The sequence below is a fragment of the Mya arenaria genome, chromosome 13 (assembly GCF_026914265.1).
Source record: "Mya arenaria isolate MELC-2E11 chromosome 13, ASM2691426v1".
Lineage (NCBI taxonomy): Eukaryota > Metazoa > Mollusca > Bivalvia > Myida > Myidae > Mya > Mya arenaria.
Window position 1 is genome coordinate 13,343,573 of NC_069134.1, and position 22,621 is coordinate 13,366,193.

General features: G+C 37.9%; 1 protein-coding gene across 1 annotated transcript; it reads right to left on the minus strand.

Annotated features, from left to right (window-relative positions):
* Window positions 1-226: 226 nt before the first annotated feature.
* On the minus strand, window positions 227-22,409 carry LOC128214899 (uncharacterized). The gene is made up of 29 exons (XM_052921606.1): window positions 22,262-22,409; window positions 21,274-21,485; window positions 20,897-21,136; window positions 20,533-20,685; window positions 20,136-20,334; window positions 19,761-20,010; window positions 19,391-19,556; window positions 19,086-19,262; window positions 18,823-18,972; window positions 18,115-18,693; window positions 17,634-17,977; window positions 17,299-17,481; window positions 16,867-17,131; window positions 16,346-16,493; window positions 15,929-16,186; window positions 15,085-15,342; window positions 14,619-14,859; window positions 14,189-14,405; window positions 4,307-13,996; window positions 3,795-4,130; window positions 3,499-3,664; window positions 3,143-3,327; window positions 2,783-3,033; window positions 2,513-2,612; window positions 2,316-2,391; window positions 1,969-2,177; window positions 1,521-1,848; window positions 1,209-1,405; window positions 227-833 (listed from the first exon to the last, which is right to left on the minus strand). Exons 1-29 carry the CDS (start codon window positions 22,311-22,313, stop codon window positions 537-539), a joined length of 15,927 nt encoding a protein of 5,308 aa, XP_052777566.1. The 5' UTR covers window positions 22,314-22,409; the 3' UTR covers window positions 227-536.
* Between the last annotated feature and the right edge of the window lie 212 nt (window positions 22,410-22,621).

Below are 22,621 nucleotides of genomic sequence, written 5' to 3' on the forward strand. Positions count from 1 at the left end.
TAAACGCAAGCTAAGAAAGAGGTCGACCAGAACCTTACTCAATGCGAAAACATTAAACAATGTTATATCTCTGTCCCAAATTATAAGGATTCCTATTCCATCTACAATTATATTTGATTGTATAATGTCACACTTACGCAACAATATACCGGAAAAAATGTTTGCGAATTGTGGACAACTTTAAAATGTCCCCCAACAGAGAGGAAATAATACATTTAAGTACAAATGATGCTTTGATTATTTATTCAGTGTTTAATTGTACAGCAGTTGATTTTTGTGTTTGCTTATAAAATACTACAATATCTTTCAGTTAAAAGTTTTAAAAAGTACAGTTATAAAATTATTAATATGTTTGTTATTAAAAGCAAATACATGATCTTGAAAATTGAAATACATTATACTTTACTATAAAATAACGTTGAAAAGAAAAACGTTTTTTTTAAATTCTGTCAGTTTAAAGTTGAGAGTCAATCACAGTAAAATCACAAAGTATGTCCATTTGGTTTTGGCAGTTGGGTCCTAGAGAACGTCTAAGCTCAGCGGCATTTGCCAGTGCCAACTTCCCAGGTCTTCACAAAGCGGTCAGCATTGTCACTTGGCTTTCCAAACGACGTCATCATGTCGTTGTAGGGCTCGTTGTCATAGCTACCGAGGAGTCCGTTTGTCTTTCCGAAGTAGAAGCCGTTCATCACAATAGTGTACGAGTCGAGCTCTTTCACGTAGTCAACGTCAAGATGGCCAGCAACATTGATTTTCACGTGGCCATTTAGTGACGTCATCGTTGTGTCTCTAAAGACCGCTGGTAATGCAGTTAGCTGCCGATCAACCTTGATCTGTGGATTGGATAGAGAACGTGCAATAAAGAAAAAAAGAAAACCTAAATTCCAAATAAGGATGTTTCTAGTGAGTTTTCAGTATGTGGTGAAAGCCAAGTGGTAGGCGTATCGGACTCTGAATTAAAAGGAAGCAAAGTAAGATCACCGCTCGTAGTTTCGTCGATGATAATAGTGTTTGACAACAAGAGTGGTGAAGTCACATGTCTCAATTCAATGTACATATCAGATAACAATGTTCATATTTTCATCGCTAAAAAGCTTTAAAGATCTTGTGTTATGTTACATGCTAAACTTACTGGCATCATTGCAGTAATTGCAGCTTATGTTCCTAACATAAGAGATAAGCAAATTAACAAACACACAAACACACACCTGTCCATCGGCTAAGAGCTCAATGGCCTTCCCGTCAGCGATAATAACCAGGGTTTTATTGTTGTTTTCCTTGTTGAGGACCACTGTGAAATTACCGTTGACGTTGTCTTTAGCTAGGAGGAAAGTGCAGCTCTTGGTCAAGTCGTAGGTCAGCCCATCGAACGTGGTAATAGTGTCACCCTCAATGGTAGCGATGGCTGTAAATATTACCAACATAAATCATGTATTCTTACATTTTAAAGAAGATACGCTACTAAAGTTAAAACTATTAAAAGACGAGAGTAAACTAGATGTAATTAACTATCAATGTACCTTCATAAGGGGGCAGCCATTTTGAGACATCAGATGACGGCAGCGAGATACTTGGCATTTTGGGAATGTACTTCTGTGTCTTTGACATGTCCATTTCTATTACTGGAACAGCATCTAAAGTCTTGATTGGCAACGGCAAATGGATTTCAGCTTGAATTTCACCGTGTTTCGGGTCATAAACGGTGATCGTACTCTTTTTAAGGTTCAGGAGTGTGGCTTTAATATCTGAAAGTTCTATCTCGATTTCTTCTTTAATCCAATCAATTATTGCTTGTGCAATTATTTCTGCATTTTCTCTAATTTCCCAATATTTGTAGGCATTGTAACCCTGAAAAATATCGAATCATGTAAATATTACATAAATAATGAAATAACGAATCCAGCTAAAAATGTTAAATGCAAATCTATCAATGTTTAAATTCATCTGAAAGCAACAAATGTGTCTTACGTGCTGGTAGGCGCCACCAACTTGTTTATTTGCCAACAAGCGAGATACTCTGGTATTGATAGCGTCATTTACACCATAAATTGCAGATGTGTACTTGTCAGCCATGTTGGTCATGTGATCATTGCTCATTTGCGACATATAGTTAACGTAAGTATTGTACTTGTCGTTCACAGAGGTCATAACTGGTGCGGTGATGTTGTAAACATGGCCTGAAATACAATAGTGTTATTCATATAGCAAACGCATTGTTTTAAACTTAGGTAAAATAATGAGGTCTCCTACACAACCTGACAAAATATAACCACATATAGACAATGCTTCTTTCAATATAACAAACGAACATTTACCTGAGTATATGTTGTAGACATTCTCAGCAGACTGCATGATCATCCCCGATGATTTCTCTACCTCCAGTATTATGTTCTACAAAAATATTTTCAACACTGTTATTCAAATGATTTTGGTGTGACAATTAGTACATCCCTACATTCCGCTAATTATCATGACATGATGCGTTTTCAAATTTAAAAAAGTGTAGACAAACCTTGATCGTTTCCTTGGAGACTCCCATTGACTTTGACAGTTCATCGGACAGATTGTTCATGCACTCACTGGTCGCCAGAGACATGTCGTGTAGTTTGAGTCTAATAAGATATGAAGATGAATGCAACGTGTTCACTTTTTTACCAAAACATTTATAAGACAAACACAAAATGATTTACATTGCACGATTGCTGAAGATCATAATATGTTAGCATCCTTAACAACGGTTATATTAAATGAAAACTAAAATAAACAACGTAGGTTTACATACTTTGTCTTTTCAGCAGCAGCTAGAACTACATCGACGATATCACGCATGTGATACTGATTGAGCTCATACATGATGGCCAGTCGCTCAAGTTGTTCAGTGGCAGTGGCAACAAACGGTTCCGATTCCTCCATAAAAGAACGATTGATGATACTAGACTTTTGTCTAAGTTCGGCGCTAATACTCTCACTTACAGCATCAGCAAAGCTGGAGACTTGGCGTTTGTAGGTAGAAGACTTCTTTGCTGTGTATTCCTTTAATAATTCAATTCATAGCGAATAAGAAAGGTACAAATTACATAGATAAATATTCAATATACAAACAGATAGAAAGGAATCAACTTTCCAATTAAGTTAAACTTACTTTTAGATCAGCAATCATATCTGGTCGCCAATGGATTCTGCTGTGAAGAAGATGAGAGCTGTTTAGACGTAAAGCAAGCAGTCCGTCACTTATTCTCTGTCTGTTGATCACATGGTACAATTCAGCTGCAATGGCAGAATTATTCACGTACTTCGCGCTTACATGAAGCTCACTGGTTGGGTTTTCTGAAATGAAAAGTCGTAAATGTTGCTAATGACAATTAAAATAAATCCATTTTAAAACTTTCACAATTGTATTCTTCTATGATATAACCTTTCATTATATTAAAACGTTAGAAAGGAACGATACATTTGTCCAATACAGATGCATCGAAAGAAGTTAACTTTCAACCTTACCCAAATCGTAGTTCATCTGAAAGTCGATGCTGCGTTTAACGGAATCAAACGAAACAATAGTATTCAGTGGTTTTTTGTTGTCATATTTGTTGACCAAGGAAAGGCGATATGGGGATCCAGCCTGGATGTTTCCGTTGATTCCAACCTTCTTCATTGGAGTGTCAATCTTAGAATAAAGAAATATAAGACAAACATTATACAATTATGAAGTTTAAAATGTTTAAATTCAAATATAATCAGTTCTTGTTATATGAATAAAATGGTTCTTTTGAAAAAAAATCTGATAAAATACTTACATTTAGTTCGACGCCTTTACGGATTTTGTCAAGTTCTCCATTGACTGTGAACTGTTTAGTCTCGCGTCTTGCAGTAAGGTATTTGACATCAACTGCTCCTGTCATTTTTTCGTTTGAATTTCCCACATGAGAAACGACCTCAACATTGACGCTAGTGTATGGGTGACTTATTCCGAATGTAAAGCTGTAATTTCTAGAATCCCAAGAAGATATGTCCTCAACACGAGAGTTAATTGTGATTTTTTTTCGGGAATCTTTAGAATAGGTTAGTTCTGTTTTTCCGTCAAATATGATACGCCCTCTGTTCAGAATCATTTCGGAATCGATCTGAAGATCCTGCAAGTATAAAACAATAATGACTCCGTATGCAATTGAAACTGCAATAACGTGCCTGATATCAAGAATGTTGCGAATCAAACCATTTGAAATATAATAAAATTCTTAGTCAATCCTAATTCAAAATTGTAATTATATAAAACTAGAAAATATTTACTTTGATTGTAAACGTTTACCTTTCCTAGGCTTGGCAACATCACTGTCATGTCAGCCTTCATCGAATCGGATTGAGATTTGATTTCGGAGCGGAATCCAACTTTCTTTGTTTCATCTTTGTCTGCGTCCCAAAACAGGAAACCTTCGGTAGCCCCGTTTTGTACTTTGCCGGTTACTTTAAGACTTCTTGTAGGAAGAATAATTTTTGCGAACGACTCGGATATCTCGTACCCATAGCGATTAGTATTGATGACTAGGATTGATTTCTTAAGAGAACCGTTCAAATCCAGCTGCATTGTTGGACAGTTGTACTTAGCAACCACGCTCTTTGCGATTGGGTCAATTGTTCCGGTTAGTGTCAATCCGGTGTTCTTTTCGAAAATATCGTTTGTAAAAGAAACAGATCCTTGATAAACTCGTCCGATGTTACCACTGACGTCTGCAGAAAAGGTTATTGGAGAGCGCATTGTTACAGACAAAGCCTTGTTCTGAGCGCTGCTAAAAGTAATATCACCGGCTAAAGTGGTTTTTCCGTTAAAAACTGGGGATATCTTTCCAGAGTAGATAAATCCTTGTTTCTTTTCCATTTTGATATCAACACCCGCTTGTCTAACCATATCGAAAGGTGTTCTTAAATTTATGTTTCCAGTAGTTGAAAGACTATTGTCAGTTAGAGTTCCATCAAGGACAATGGACTGTGAAGAAGACCAACTTATTTCTGACTTAGTTGTATATTTACCTTTGTTTTCTTCGTTTGTGACGGTTATTTTGATGTTTTCGAAATTTCTAATCTGACTGGTAAGACTTACGGAGCCGTCCAAATTCAGCAGCGACAACAAACGCAGATTTGCCTGGGCCCTGATGGATGGAGCAGCAGATGATGTAAAGGCAGCTGTTGATTGGAAGTTACGCATTTCTCCATTGTATGACAGTTGCACTTCGTGATTTTCATACCCTTGGAAGGGGGTGGACAATTTAAATGTAAGGCTGTTGCTGTTCATATCAATCGACGCAGAAAGTGTCTTATCTTGCATGTAGGCAACATTAACTTGTCCGTTTATTGAATCTTTTCCAATGACATATTTGACATCTGCACCTAACTTTTCAAAACCGGCGAACGGTGTGGTAAACGAAACAGTTGCTGTTGGGGGGTTATTATTAATTGTCAAAGTGCCACTGATATCCTTATTCATAATGGATATGTCTGCATCACACTCAAAGCCATCTGATAGAGAAGCATGTCTATATGAAGCTTTGGTAAATTCACAGCCCTGAAATGGTGTTGTCATGTCTAAGGACATTGAAAGTCTTCGCCATCCGTAATTAGAATACTGGAGGTTGGATTCAAACAAACTTTTATTTTTTGCTTGTACTGTTGACTTGGTGGTAAATCGCCTGTAGGTACCCGAATGCTCAAATGTGACTGCAATGTCACTTAAGTGTTCGAATGGTGTATCAAGTTTGAACAATGCGTTTATTTCATTTGAAAGGTCCAAGCTAGCTTCAGTCGAGTACAAACTTCCAAGTATTTTAGCATCAGCAGATGCTTTAAAATTCGGCAAATCGGCATCGTACTTAACCTGTATATGCTGGTCATCTACGTATCCAGCAAACGTCGTTTTAAGAGAATAATCTAGATTTAAGGACGATATGCCGATGGAGAAAGTTCCGGTAGATATTAAATTGTTGTCTTCACCCATTGAAACAACGAGCGATTTCGAGAATTGACTTGGTTGTCCCGTCAGAGTTAATTCAATGTTAAGGTCTTCCGTGTAAGGTGTTTCAAGCTTTGCCACTGTCTGCACATTTTTTCCCGAAATTGTTGACTCAAACGAAGCAGCAATTTGTTTTCCGGTCAGATAATTTATTTGTGTATCAAAAGACACACTGTCGTTGTTGCTTGCAAAATGGATGTTACCTCCAACGTTTTCATATCCACTGAATGGTGTAGATATGGCAAGTGTAGCGGATAGCTTGGGCTGAGTCTGGATTTCACTGTTGAAAGAAAATTTATATCCAGGCATTGAAACTGTTAAATCGGCCTTGGCATTTGGATATTGTCCACTGTATGCAAATTCTGCCTCACTGTTTCCATATGGAGAAGTCATGGAAATGCTAGATTTAATTCCTCGTTCTGTATTCAGTTTACCGTCGAGTGTCATTTTCTTTCCTAGTGCTTCCATATTAACACTGCCTGTATAGCTTGAGTAGCCCCTATTTAAACTGACAGATCCTCGAATTGTTCCAGTTACATGTGAGTTCATTGAAAAGGATGCACCCATATCGTTACCAAAGTAAAAGCTAGTATCTAAAGAATTTGGTTGGCCGTTAAATGTAGCTTTTATATTAATTGAATTTCCATTCAACTGAGGTTCCACGTTGAAGGAACCAGTTACTGGTTCCATATACGGAGTGACGACGGCAAAGGAACCTTGTGGGTACGGTGTCGATTGAAAAGAAATATCGGTCGTGAATGGAGTGCCATTGAAACGAAGTTCAGCTCTAGTTGTGAATTTCTGCATATCTCCGGAGTGGTCGAACGAAATCTGAAGTGCTGGTGTAAGGACTGACTGACAAACAATTTTCAAAGAGATTCCTTTCACATTAGATAATTGAAAGTTACCTGTCAAGAGTGTCCTTCTTCCTGTCTTAATTTGGATAAGGCCATCTGAGTTAGGAAATATTCCATTATATGACAACTTAGATGTTACAGTTTTGTAACCTTCAAATGGTGTCTTTACTGTCATAAAGGTGTCAATGCCATTGGTTGTGTCAACACTGGAATCGAAGGAAAATGTATTTTCGCCGACAGAATATTCCATTGCACTTTGGAACTTTTGGGCATTGCCAACAAATTCGAGTCCCAATCCAATTGAAGGAAAATATGGACTTGAAGCTGAGATTTTCATTTCAGATTTCGACCCGATGTTGAATAGCATATGCGCTTCTGTTTTTTCTCCATTTATTGTAATTTCTGCTTGGTTTTCAAAGTCAAGAACTTTCCCTTTATGACTAAATGATGCAGACAGGGTTTTAATATATTCATTCGTGGACTTCAAAGAAAGGCTTGCCCGCAGAGGTGAAGTTTCAAAAGACAATTTGCTTGAAAATATTTCTTGGGTTCCTTTTGCAAAACTAGCACTTCCCAAAATACCACCATCCGACTTAAACTGAATATTCATGAAGCTAGATTGTCCATCCACCGCTAGTTCTCCCTTAACGTCAAAGTGGTCATAGGTCCCGTCAACGAAAATGGATCCCGATAGTGTTTTGACAGGTGTTTTGAAATTAAAAGACCCTTGAAGAGGATTAACGTTTGCGGAGAGGTCAGAATCTAAAATGGTTTCGGATGCAACGATGAGCTGAGCACTTGACTGAAAATTTGTCCATGGTCCGCTTTTTGAGAGAGTGGCTTGGATATCTCGTATTGGGTTTTTTATAGTAAGGTCGAGATTAATTGGGTTTGACTGAAATGCTACTTCGCTGTCAAGCATCACTGTCGATCCAATGGTGAACTTAGCCTGGGTTTTAAAATTTCGTACAGATCCGTCAACTGCATAAGAGGCAAAGATATTCTTAAATGGATTCTTTAAAGTGATGCTTCCGCGAATAGGGTTTGTACCAAGCGAAACTTGACTGTCTATTATTGTTTTTGACTCTGTTGATAGTTTTGCTATTCCACTTAAAGGCCCTGTTTGTCTTATTTCGATGTTTCCAATTTTATCGCCGATCTTTACTTCGCTAACAACCTTGTACGTTAATGGAACAAGATTTATGGAGAATTTACCCTGAATGGGTTCTACCATTGGCGATTCAATGCTAAGGAATCCCTCGGCGTCATTCATAATCGACAACCAGGCATCAAGGCTATGTTTATCATTATCCAATTTAACTTCACCGTGAGATTTGAAGTTAGTCAGTTCCCCGTCATGTTTAAATCCAACGGCAATCGGAATTACTCTGGGTGATCGGATATTGATCTGACATTCATATGTGTCTATTGTATTTACAGAGCCCGTCAATTTATGCATTTCCTTTCCATATTTTGCTGACGAGTCAAGGGTGAACTGTCTCGGTGTCCCATCAATTTCACATTCGAACTCGATCGGCTCGGTGAAAGGCGTCTTAATACTCAGAATTCCATAAATACCATTTTTTGTATTAAACTCAAGGTCGGCTTCAACTGTATTAGTTATGTAGGTTCCTTCCAAATGACACTTTGGACTACTGAGTGTACCAGAGATTTCAATTTTACTAGACATGTATGGAAGTGATGGTGACGTAATGCTTACTACGGCTCCTAGTTTATCGGACTTGGAAATGTATGCTTCTACGCCATGCAGTTGTCCTGCTATATCAATCGTAAAATGTCCGCCAACTTCACCTTCTTTTCTGTATGTTAATTCTGATGTTTCATATCCGTTGACTGGAACTTGCACTTGAACAATCCATGTGTAAGGAAGATTAGCATCTAATTTAATGGCAAACAAGGTTGTAACGCCATACGCAACATTGACATTAGAATTTCCGTTCATGGTATTTGCGTTGTCCCTGTCAAAGGAAGCTGTGATGTCTTTGAAAAACGGCGTTTTTAATATAAATGAACCTGATGTAGGTTTGAAGGAAAGATCTCCAACGAGATTTTGTTTGTTGTATGTTACCTCGGCGTGCGATGCAAAATCTGTATAAATGCCATCGTGGGTCACTTTTACGGAAACAATCTTTAATTGAGGCAATACTGAGGTGATAGTAATCCCAACGTTGATCGAACGCTCGTGATTAATTCTTGAGTCAATGCTTAAGAGAGACTCAGTTCCATATTGGACATTTGCAGACGTGTGGCTGTTTGAGCAAGGTCCTGTGTGCGATAGTGATAATTTCATGTCTTTCGACATTGGAGTAGTCAGGGTAAATGTTGCTACAACAGTTGGAGAAGTTTTTACATCCATACTCAAAGTGCTCTTTTGTCCAGCGTAGATAACTCGAGCGTCAGTTACAAAAGCAGTCAAATCACCCTTATGTGTGAAGCTGGTCTCCAAGTTATTTATGTGTGGAGAAATTATTCTTAAATCACCTGAAAATTGATCTTCAATGTTGAATGACATATCAACACTAATTCCACTTCGTCCGCCGTAAGTCATGTCAATATTTGACTTGAAGTTTTTCATGGAACCCTCGTAAATGAATTTTCCTACCAGTTCCTCGGCAAGCGGAGAGGAGATTTTGAAAGACCCTTGTATGTCCGGTGAAGTTGTCAATTCAATTTCTGTTTCAAATCGCTTTCCGAAAACATTTACTGCTGCATTTGATCTGAGCCCGTTCGCATTGCCATTATGATGGAGTTGAAGTTCAGAAGATTCGTATCCCTCAAGAGGTGTGATGACTGAGACAATGGCCGATACTGTTGGTTGAATAGTCAAATCAGACTGAAGTCCAAATTGTTTAACACCGTCATACCTCACAGACACATCAGAATTCGACGACGTATCGGACTGGACATGACTAATGACAATTTCTGCCTTCTTCGTCATAGGTGTTTCTCCAGTCAATCTGGCTTGTATGCCATTAGACGAATCAAAGACCAGGTTAATCGCAGTTGCTCCACCGGGACAGTTTGTGTTGACTGATGAAGTGAATTTCGACATGTCCCCTTCGTGTGAGAAGGATGCAGCATAATTATCTATTCCAGGTAGTGTTGACTTAAGTGAGACGCTTCCTGATTTCGAAATACCGTTCTTGAATGAAGCTTCTCCGAGCAAACTTTTTTTATTGCTTGAACATTGCACAATTGTATTGAAGTTGTTCATGTCTCCATTATGAGTAACTGTAAGCGTTAGATCTTTAAGGGAATTAAAAGAGTTAATCATTGTCACTTTTCCGTTAATACCATTGGTTGAGTCAAATGATATATCGATGGTGCCTGACTTTTTGTTTAATGAAAATTCTCCATGACTCTTGAAATTGTGCAGGTCACCTGAATGAACAACGGCCGTTTGTATGTTCTTATAACCATAAAATGGTGTAGCGACTGCAATGCCACCCTTCAGTCCGTTGACGGTGTTCATGTTGATATTGGCTTCAACTGCATCTTTTCCCATAGAAACACTTGCTGATGATTTGAAATTCTGAATTTTACCTTCATGGTTTACAGATGCCTTTATCGTACTGAATGAAGGTCCTTTAACTGTTAATTCACCTTTAAGAGAGTTCAAGTTCTGGAAAGTTGCATCACCGATGTAGGTGTCGCCATTGCACTTGTACTGCAGATTGCACTTGAAACTGTCGGCTGTACCAGAGTGCTTAAGAGACAGCTGGTGACTTTTCAGCCATGAAATAGGTGATTTAACTGTGAAAAGTGCATTAACAGTCGGCTGCATTTGGAATTTGGCATTTGCTATAAGGCGCTTGCTACCTGCGCTTGCACGAAGCTTGCTCTGGAACCTCGAGAGTTTACCCCAATGATCGAAAGTTGCTTTGATTGTGTCGGTATAAGGACTTCGCAGAGTGAAGTCGACGTCTATTTTCTTAGTGGCGTCTACATTTAGATCAAGTTCTGTTATATCTTTGTTAAGCTGCATTTCCCCATGAAACTTGAAATTGTTAATCACACCTTCCTGTAAAATGGAAATACGGGCTTCTCTTAATGCCTTGTATGGTGTCTTCAGAAGAGTTTCGGCAATAAATGCTGGCTCAGTGTTCACCTTGGTTGAAGCGAAATATATATCCTGATTTCTTTGCAATTCAATTTGAGTTTGGAACTTTGAGATGTAGCCTTCATGTGTAAGGGATCCTCGTAGATCACTGAATCCTCTAATAGGTGTTTTTACAATAGCCGAAAGGTTGATTGTCGACAGAAGATCAACATTGAAATCGGATGAGAAAACGCCGATGTCACTTACTGAAAGTTCCATTTGGTTTGAAAACGACAACAAAGGGCCTTTGTGTGAGGCAGAAAACCTGGCGTTTCGAATTGGTGTTTCAATGGCTAACGAGGCTTCTACACCTGGGCTTGATTTAAAGTTTAGACTTCCGCCATATTTTGTATTATCGACTAAGATATGGCTAGAGGATTCAAAGTTTTTGAAGTTGCCTTTGTGTTTTAATTCAACATGGACATTAGATGTGCATGACATGTCAACATCAGCTTTAAAGTCAAGAAGACTTCCCTCGTAGTTGAATGAAGCCGATATATCTTCATAAAATGGACTCCGAATAATGAGAGATCCGCTTTTGGTTTCAACGCCCGAATATCGAGTTTCTATTGACATCACTTTGCCTCGCTGATATTCAATTTCACCGTTGTTTGAGAATCGTCGAAGGTCTCCAACATGATTGATCGAAACTCTGGCGTATGGCATTTGGTCAAATGGTGACGAAAATTCCAGAGACATCGCCAAGTCGTTTACACTTTGAAAGCTATACTTACTATCGAGTCGAACTGTTTTTCCGGGTAAATATTCAACTGAAAGTGATGACTGTCTCTTATTGTCTACCATATAACTTACAAATGTAATCTGTGAATATGGCACGCTTGCAATTGGTGTTGTCAATTTTACATTACCAGATAATCTTTCGTTGATATCAAACGATGCTGATACTAGCCATGCTCCCAACAATGGTTCAGCGTCAATCTTTGCTGATGTAGTAAGGGTGTTTCCTGTTCGTTTGTACATTGCATTTGTTGCAAAATCGCTTGTGAAAGGTGAAGAAAATTTGAGAGAAATTTCATTGGGATTATGGAAACTATCCAGTTGAATGTTTTTGCCTGACATGTACTGTAGTTGCAGTTTCGATTCAATACCTGTTTTCTTGACAAAGCGTGATCCATATAATATGACTGCTGGGTTGTTTGGAGTATTCGCGCTTATTGAAATGTCCATGTCTCCTGAAGTTTCTTTTCTGTACGTTCCATCGATACTGTAAATCTTGGATGGGGAAATCGACAATTCTAAATGTGCCTTTGATGGACTCGCGGAGTAGTCAGCATTTAAAATGACAGAGACATCATCCCCAAGAAGCGAATTAGATGTTGTGAATTTAGATTTTACTTGGTTATTCGATCGCTCGTACTTTCCTTCAACAGTAACAATTGTCATTCCTTCGTTTGAAATATTTACTACAGAGTCGAAATGGCCTGACCTATGCTCATGTATTATCTGCAGGACGGTTTCTTTCATCACTCGATATGGTGTATTTATTTGCAATGTACTATGCACCTTTCCTGAGGCCAAGCTCATGTCATGAATGCTCTTAATGTCAAGTGAATATTGGTTTCCGTTAAGAATAAGTTCCGATGTAGATTGCATATTGCTTTTGGTATTTCTGTGATTCCAGGTTAAGGATACACCATTAGAAGGTAAAGTAATCGTAATGCTTCCATCAGTTGCAATATTCATACCATTCATTGTTGCAGTGATTGTACTTTTCAGCCCGTATTCTTTATTGTTGTATTGTAGAAGTGCGTTTGTGTTGACATCTCGGCCATTGTTGCTGTGCTCCAACAAGATGGATCCTTTCTCCATGTTCTGCATTGATGATTTAAAATTGAGCTGTCCTTTCAAATTGATGTCGTTTTCATTTCCGTTGTTAGTAAGGTGAATATCGGCGTTCAAAAATTGTTTGTTGAAATTGAATTTGGCCACTGTTGACACACCATCTGTTACGGAATGCTGCAAATTGGCCTGGGATGATTTCAAACCATATGATGGAGCCTTCGCAATCAACACAGCATCGATATTTCTTATGTTGATTGGCCTCTGAACTTTCAGTTCGGCAGAAATGGAATCATCGGTATCAAACTTTAGGTCAACCTGGGTATTATAGTTTGTTGTTGCTATTTTATGGTTCAGGGAAAGTTCGACAGATTTGAGTTGCTGGATTGGGGTTGAAAGCTTTACACTGCCAATTAGGTCCCGACCATCCCGGGCGGCAATGCTGCCAAATACTGTATCAATAGATACGGAATTGCTGACACCCCATTTCAGGTCCATATGTGACAAATATTTGTTAGTGTAAGTTTGCTTGACATTTACAGAAACGGTTCGGCTTGAGTACTGGACAGTGAGCGATCCATCCATGTTTGACATGTCCTGGTATTGGCCACTTCCACTGACGGTTATCCTTTGTGAATCATCACGATCTGCATTCCATCTTAGATCAGAACGACTGCTGATTCTTCCGTTTGCCATAGAGCTTTCAAAGTTTCCAATGATGTGCCTGGTTGGGTATACTATATCGGCTAAGCAGCGAACAGAAGTTGCAGTTAGCTTTTCAGATGACAACTGCGCAGAGTATTTTGAAGATCCTCGCATGATCTCACCACCAATTTTGTATTGCGCTGGGTCTAAGTTGAAATCGCCTTCAAGTTTTAAAGGTGTCATACTATCTAACTGAACATTAGAGGAGACAGTAAAGGCTTTAGCTGATGGGGTTTTCCATGATGCGTCGAATGTATTTTCGGAGCGACCAACTTTAACTTTTGATGACAGATCATAACTGTTTTCGGAAGACTGCTTAAGTGCATGGGTCATGAGTATCTTTTTACCTGGAATATCAATACGCCAAATTCCGTTCAGATTTTTCAATGTTGTTGACTCATCCTGAAGTTGAAGGTTTGATTCCATGGCGTTTTTGTTAAGTCGCAGAGTAGCAGTCGAGTTCAAGGCCTTGGAGTTGTGGGAGTGTGTTACTTTTGAGACAAGTCTGAAATTCTGCAACAGTAAATCATATATAGTTATAGGTCATTAGCAATCAGTATGTACCTAAGCCCAGATATAAAATACAAATTCAAAACTGACTTAAAAAAATGAGTATCGTGAACAATTAGTGAACTTTAAATGCAGGGCTTTCAATTGCATATACATTCTTTCCAATATTGTTTTCAAAATTTCAAGACGACTCACCGTTCCGATTTCCATTTTTCCAGAAAAGTCAACAGCCGCCATTGACCAACTTTTTATTCTTCTGTCAAGTTTACCATCAACGGTTATCTGTTTATCTGCATCCTTAAAGTTTGGTCCATAGTTTATGCTTGCATCAAATCCAGAAGTTCTCTTGTTGTGATTAACGTTGGTAATAAGTTTGAAATTGAGGTCAGAGTTTTTCTTCGATTCAGCATTCCTAAAACAAGACATTATAATCAGCGTGTTTGAAAGTCTTAAAATTAAATTAAATTAATATCTGTTTAAACAAGTCATAGATATATAAGCTGTTTAATCTTTCTTTTCTTAAAACTAAATTTTGTTTATACTGACTAACGATAGGCACTTAAATTAAACTTCGATGTTTTCTTTTAATGTATAGTTAAAGTTCAAACAAAAACATATTACTCACATTGACAGTCTTGCTTTCGTCAGAGTTTTCGTACTCCAATTCATCAATTTTGATGCAAATTTAACGTTGTCCCGGGCAATGCCCTTGATGATGTATGTAAGGTCAATATCGGCGGCCAAAGTTTTCATGTTCCTGTTGTCAAACTTGCCTTTAGTTTTTATGTACATTGGTGTCGATTCAAAAGCGAAATTAACATAGTTAAGTGACCTTCCTCGTCTGTAAGACTTAAGCCTCCATTTAGCTGAAATTGCAATAAATACCACATGTGAAAATATGTTGAAATAGATCCGTCGGATGTATAAAATACATACAAAACAAAGACACAGTAGTGTCAGTTTGGTAAACATTTCATTGAAACAGGGATAATTGCCAACAGCCCTTACTCTATCATTCTTGCACTGGTATGAATCACTGCAAAATGCACTGGACAACAAACGATTGAAAAATGGAGTTTAGTTAAATTTACCTGATAATGAAACTGGTTTAGCAACAACTTTGTCGAGGACAAAGTTCAGGTCAATCGAGTTTCCGAAAACATTCGTGTAAGTTCCACCAAAAGCAAACACCTCAGTAGATGGAGTTCGAATGCTTATCTGAGGCTTGTATACAATTTTCTTCTTGTAAACCGTTTTCTGGAGGGATGAGGATAGGGTGTACGTTGATTTAGGCCCAGTTGTAAGGGTGGCATCAAATCTCATTCCTTTATCTTTATTGGAAATTTCCGCTAAAAGCATAAAAAATACAAAAATAATTTGCTATGCTATCTGATGATAAAATACCACACGATTTTTACAAATTTAACATCAACACGATAGAAGCTTCAGAAATACTGCAAGCAGCCAATCGATTTACTATGAATTTGTTGAAAGGCACAGAGATTAAAGCTTAGACAACAGCTACCTCCAGCCGGCCAATCATAGGCCTGCAAAAGTGTTTCATAAATCTCACACACAACTGTTTTTCTGTCGGATATTTTCAACTGGTCAATTACGTGCAAATCGTGCACCTACTTATGTTACAAGGACGTTCTTAATACTACAGAAATGTTTGTTTCCTGTGCTTTCCTGACATTTTTCACATACAAATCTATGGTATCGGACTAAAAAACAAGCAATACACTTTCTGTTGTCTAAGTCGGATAGATCACGAGTAGCCGTTTCATATGGAATTATCACCTCGCTACGCTCGCTGATAAATTCCATATCAAACGGCTACTCGTGATCTATCCTATACATAATAAACGCTCAACGGACAACACACAAAACAGCATACACAAATAACACATTAATTAAATTGTCGAAGTGGCTTACATTTCATTACGATAGGTGATTCACTCAATCCCGCAATAGTCATTTGTGTATCCAAAAGTGTCCAAGGCCTATATTCCATTGATCCCTTCATATTGATGGATTTAAAGTTAGGAATGTCAATCGAGATTGTAGGTTTAATAATTCTTCCTGGGCCTGACGTTTCCAATTTAAGATTGGCATTGACGTTAAAGCGTAGCGTGTTATCCCAGTTCATTCTGCCGCTGACACCCATTTCAGATTTCGAATTGACCAACGTACCTATGTAAATAAAATAATGTCATTTTGATAGGGATTTTGTCGATAGCTTCGAAAGTATATGTTTATTTCTTAACTTCTAAAACACAAAAAAACGTTAAAAAATAAATAACAACTCAGTTATGTTTTTATTAAAAATACTCATCAATTATAAGATCGAACCTCTAAAGTCTCCTTTCTTCCAAGGCGATGCTATGCTAGCGTCAAATGTTCCGTCTTCCTTATTGAGACTAAAGTCAACGCCCAATGCTCTGTCAATTTTGGAGTTAGGTGTTGAAAAGGCGAATCGAACGATGTTTTCCTTGGCGTTCTACAACAAGAAATGTAAATAAAGTACGTGTAATAAAACAATACAATATACAAGGTCATGCCCAATAGCCTACAATTCAACCAAACTCTTGTCTTCGTGCACAATGACCAAAACAGAACAAAACAAACACCAAACAATAGCAACAATGCTAAAAAACAACAAACATTAAACACACACGAAAATATCGCCATTGGTAAAAGTTTGGATAAGTTAAATAAAAGATAAAACTACAAAAAAAGCAAGCAGCCATTGCAAAATTAGTTCTTCATGTGTATATGTGGGCAATATTTAACCAATAATTACTTTTGACCATTACTGTTAACGAATCAAATCTCTGTATGTATTTATATATGTATATACGGAATATACTTACGTGCGTCGATCTGGCCTCAAGCTTGTACCCAGTCATCTTTATATCTCTCTTGTAAAGAGTAATGCCAGCGTTCATCGGTCCAGTGATTGGGAAATATGGTGCAGTTTCCACAAGCGATGCGTTTGGAAAGCTCATTTCAGCGCAAATCTCTAAGCCTGCGACTTTGACAAGGTTCGGACCAGAACACGCGCTATGTGACTGGCGATTGCTTGTTATCATTTTCTGCAGTCTCTCTGATTCACGATGCATAGTATAAAACTCTGATCTGGAAATAAAAAAAGTATATATATTTTATGTAATTTTACAAATATGAACTGTATATGTATATTTCAATTTATATCGTTGTTTTGTTTTGTTAAACAGGCCCAAACTATTATTGTTTGTACACACTTAAAATCAATAATGAGGATTTAATGGTAATGTGCAACATACTTCACGCTAATGATGTCCATCTTTTCGTCTGGAAGATCGAACTCTGCGGTCAAAATGGATCCATCGACTATAGACATTTTTCCTTGAATTGCAGAGCTTGAGTGAAGTGTTGAGATCATTTTCACTCCGACCTGGTTTGACAGTACGTCGATTCCCATGACACTTGACACAACAACGGCTGCGCTATAACCAAATAGATTTACTGACATTATGTAGTGCGCTTATCGTTTGACATGTTCGATGTTTTACTGTTTGAGATAAATTTTCAGAATAGGACGGACAGATAGGACATATGAAACACATTTATTGGGAGGATCAAGATTTAGGCAACTTACCTTGGTCGAATGATACCATGAATGTCCAGCGACCTAGGTGATGACGCCATTTTCATAACGTCCACCATTCCAGATGCTTTCATATCAATAGTTGCTGATCCATTCACAGTTAGATTGAGTGGGAATCCAGAACTTGTAGGGATGACAATAGTGCTATCAATAAACATTGTGCTGTGGGTGAACTGGTAATCGTTTTCATTTGAGAGTTTCATAAGTACTTCTAAAAAGTTGAAGCTGTTCTGAGAAAGCAGAGAGTCGAGGCCTTTGAAGTTCATATAGCGCAGCTCGTTGCCAAACACGCGCATGTAGAGAGAACCACGAAGATCGTCCATTACAGATTCCATCTAACAAAAATAAAACCAGTCGTCAGTGTATCATAAAGTTATAACTACCATTAATAATAGAATTCAAATTAACATCTCGCTATTATTTTTACATTTCGAAAAGTATTAAAGGCGAAAAGAAGAAAATCAACACAAACCCTTTTATCAATACGGCTGACTTTGTCTGCCTTGATAAGGTCAACGGCTGTTTCGTCTACAGCAGACTTTACTTCTTTTTCACTAAAATAACCATTTGGTCCGAAGTAGGATTCCAAGAAATATTCCAGACCTTCGACGCGTCCGCCAATTTCGAACAAATTGATGGCATTGCCGAACAAATCAACGGTAAGGTTGAACATGCCAGATCGCGGAATGAAGGATTTTGATGACCAAATGAGATCTCCCTCAACGGTTGCTCCAGTGTTGATCTTTTCAAGGAAAAGGGAACCTTCATAATTGCGGGAAAACTTCCTCTTATCCATATTAAATTCTTGCTTCAGCGTATCATCCTCAAGGATCGATCTAATGGACTGCTTGTGTGGGTCAGATGTTTCCATAAGATTGGTTAAGTGAGACCAAATGTATGATCCAACTTGGTTGACTGACTCCTTGCTTAACACTATCTTGACTTTGCTTATGGTTTCGTCTGAAGCACATTCCATAATGGACTTGTATGCTGCGATTCTTACTTCCGAATCTTCTTCTGTATTGCCAAGAATCTCAAAGAGAATAGGCTTCTAAAAATAGAAAGACAAATACATAAAATGCTCAACAGCTCAATGACAGTTTGTGTGATAAATTGACAAGTGACCGCAAGCGTATTGAGGTGTATTTCTCTATAAATAGATATTTGAAAAAAGGCTTACATCAGTGGAGCATGGAATGCGACGGAAGGCTTCGATGGCTGACAGACGGATCTCGATTGGGTTCTCAGTGCGGCGGAAACACTTCTCGAGTGTGGAAATAGCGTTTGTGCCGAATCCAGCGTTTCCAATCGCTCTGAGTGCCAACAGACTCTGTAAGTCAATGTAAGTTGTAAGATTTATGTAAATCAGTACACAATACACATTAAGAGTACAATTTCGACATTAACTGTACGCTACTTGTAAGTTATGGAGTCTTCACTTACCATTTTATAGTCACCGGAAATGCTGCAGGATGGAGCTATTTTGCTTTCAAGGAGTGAAATGATCTTCTTTACTTCAATGTAGTTTTCGCATGCCGGGTTGTTTCTGCAGACACTGTGCACGAGGGAGCTGACGGACAGCATTGCCTTTTCTTGTAGATTTTCAACTTTCAGCAAGTCCTAGAATCATTTAAAGCATATTTATCCCACCTAAATATTTTCAAAAGAAGATCATATGATTTACTGATAGGTACCAAATACAGCCTTAACGTTTCCAATCAATACTTATACATATTTTATTACATTACCTTTACTTCGTTCAGCATGGCGACGGAAGGCTGCTGTAAAAAGGCAAGGGAGGTCATCCACATTTCTGCCTCAATACCAGACACATCTCCACTGGTAATCAACTGGGTCATGAACTTCACACTCTCAGTTGTTCCCGTCATTGGCACGGCGTCCATAAAGAACTTGCTGTGAGAGAAATAATACATTTATCAATTAAATATTACCAAACTGTTAATGCAAAGATATATAATTTAAGGTAACTAGTATTTAAAAAAAATATTAACAAAGTATGTGATCCATAGTATTGTAAAATACATGAAGCTTAAATTTCTATGACATAAAGCTGTAGATGCTAAGTAAAGCAAATGTGATACTTTGTATAGTACGTACATAACACGCTTGTTGTTGCTTGAGCAGAGTTTCAGGGTTTTGATCTTCTTGTACACGACGTTCATGTCCATGGCAGACATTGACTTCATGGACAGCACAAGGGATGTAAACATCTTGGGCGTCTCAGGTGTCACACCGTTGGAAGTCACATCACAAATAGTCGTCAGTTTGTTTTCAATATCACCCATGGCAGACAGACCATTTCCGTTGGAGTGTTCAAACTTCAGAGAAGTTCGAGATTGGACCGTAGCTAAAGAACAATAAATATATTGTTTAATGAAAAGTGATCAATTGATAAGGTAAGATAATGTAGGGAAATGGTTTGCTATACAATATACTAGAGTAAAAAAACAGGAGAAACATGTCCAACTATACCTGCTCTGGGCCTTGAAGCGTATTCCTTGACGTAGGTAAGAGTTTGCGTGCTGTGGGTGATTGCACCACTGTCTTGGCGAGAGAACGGAACGAAAGCGTGTTTCTCACGGCAGGTGGCTACATTCAAACGGCCAGTGTCTTTCGCAATCTCTTGTTCGCATTCCTGTGTGCTCTTTACGATAGGAATACTCTGGATTCCCTGTTCAATTTGCAATGTTGAAATAAATCGAACGATAGCAACTATATCGTACATTTACATTAACGAGTAATTCTTTGAAATCGGTCAAATAAAATGTTTTACTTATATGTAAGTCCAAAGCATTTCCATATTAATTATAAGATACCATATCTGACAATGCAATGCGTAACTGCTACAGTGAATAAAGCGATAACTAACCGATTTGGCCTGGTATGGGATGCCCTGGACAGCGCTGTTTCCGTTGTGGCGTTCTGTACAGCCCAACAGGTTCTTGGACTTCTTGATGATCTGTTTGTACCAGCCCTTGTCCTGGGAGGAATACTCGGTTTCACAGGTTCCGGCAACGTCCGACTGAAAACGAAATATTGTTATGTGTGTTGTTGTTATTAAATGGGATATTTGATTTCACAAGACCTGCACTATTGAACAGATCATTATTATCGTATACAAGTATTTCTGTCTACTTTTATATGAATATAATAATAATTATTGTATTTACGCTTCTAGATGCTAGGATATATACTCATCCGATACAACTAATTGAATATAATAATGTACTTGCCTCGCTGAGAGTCTGAGGCTTGGTTATATCGTCCATGTTGTTCTGAATCAGTGACAGAATACCTCTCTTAATGTTCAAGGTCTTATCAGACTCGACCTGTGACAGACATAGATCTTCGATTGTGCCGTCTTGGAAGGACACCGTCAGAGGTTGTTTTTCAAGGTCTGCTAGTTCGGGAGATGACACCGGCTTCATGGTTGACGTTTCTGGGTCGTGTTCGCTCAGTTTAACGTCACTCAGCTGCAGAAATCATATCATGATATACATATCCACAATTTTATATTGTAAACTATACTAGACGGGGGTTAACTAACGAATGTTAAACTGTTGCAATCCTATTATATTATCATACTCATAAATGCTTCAATATCACTTACCCGCATGATCATTTCACATTTGGAAGCAAAGTCCAAGTAGACTTTGGATGTAAGGTGGACTCCAGCATGATCCTCCGAGGCGCCCTGTACAGCCGTCCGTATGTCCGTCTCATATGTGAATTCATAGGTCGTTCCGGGTTCGTAGTTGAATTGGTTTGACACAGTGCATTGTCTTGCACATTTGTCTGATATCTGGATCTCTTGTATAGGACCTAAAGAACGATTAATTCGGTTTATCATATAGTTAAAGTAAAGCTACTTCATCCAGTGAGTACATCGAGAATACATTGATTTTGCAAAAAGTTATATTTACAAAAACTCGACTCGACTCCACCACACTTAATATTGCCTACATGTATATGAACCATGTGTGTGTTCTTCAAAGAGAACGAGCTCTGTTTCCGCCATGTTAATACAGATTAGTTTTATAAATTTGAAACTACTGAATCAACATATACTAGGTACAATTCAATACCAGTCGAAAGCGCTAATGTTTCTAAAAGGGTTTGGAAATAATGGTCCCAAAATATAATCATTAACAAGTTTGAAACTATACATCACTCACACACTACATATATACTAGCGGGGGAAACAAACTATACATGCCAAAAAGTCCAGTTTTGAAATGACCCCAGAAAAAGAATTATATAAAAAAAAATGACTTAATTCTGAAAATTGTCAGTACCTCTCTGTATCACAGTCACATTTATGACATATATAGCTGATGTAAACATCATGTAATCATCAAAAAGCTTGACGTTATTTTCGACAATATTCATATTAGACACAGTTTCTTTTTTCCGCAAGTATATAAAAAATTTGAAGATATAAAATATATGAAATATCTCATCAAAGATTTCTAACAAATATAAAGAATACATCTATTAAGCTGTTAAAATACATGAACACATTTTTCAGTACGACAGCAACAACCACAACATTAATATAAAAAACAATAACATAAACAATATATAAAAGAAATTCTTACCTGCTTGTGATCCCGCCACAAGGGCAAGGATGAAAAATAGTGTGTGCCCCATTATGGGCTAGCAGGCTCAAGTATCTCGCTGTATTGTTTTTCGTCCGTCCGTTCATCGCTTATATACACGGCTGCTGAGCTCAGTATGGGCAAAGTCCTCCCGGTCACACGAGCCTAGCATGGATTGAAGTTATCGCTCGGTCCAAAGTTTCTTCCCACCAATAACCGTATTTACTGTTGTGTGTATTCACGTACTAGAGTCGCTTTTTAAGTGCACGATAACTAACATTTATAAAAACAACAATAAATATGTTCTGAAACGAATATCTTTCGAAATAACAAACTACATCCAATAACATGCATAGAAAA

Bases quoted from the DNA above. Each gene is read 5' to 3' on its own strand.
- LOC128214899 (XM_052921606.1), bottom strand. From the start codon at position 22,313: ATGGGGCACACACTATTTTTCATCCTTGCCCTTGTGGCGGGATCACAA. The intron at 21,137-21,273 runs GTAAGTGATATT...TGATTTCTGCAG, and splicing joins AATGTGAAATGATCATGCGG to CTGAGTGACGTTAAACTGAG. The intron at 14,406-14,618 runs GTGAGTAATATG...GTCTTGTTTTAG, and splicing joins ACGAAAGCAAGACTGTCAAT to GAATGCTGAATCGAAGAAAA.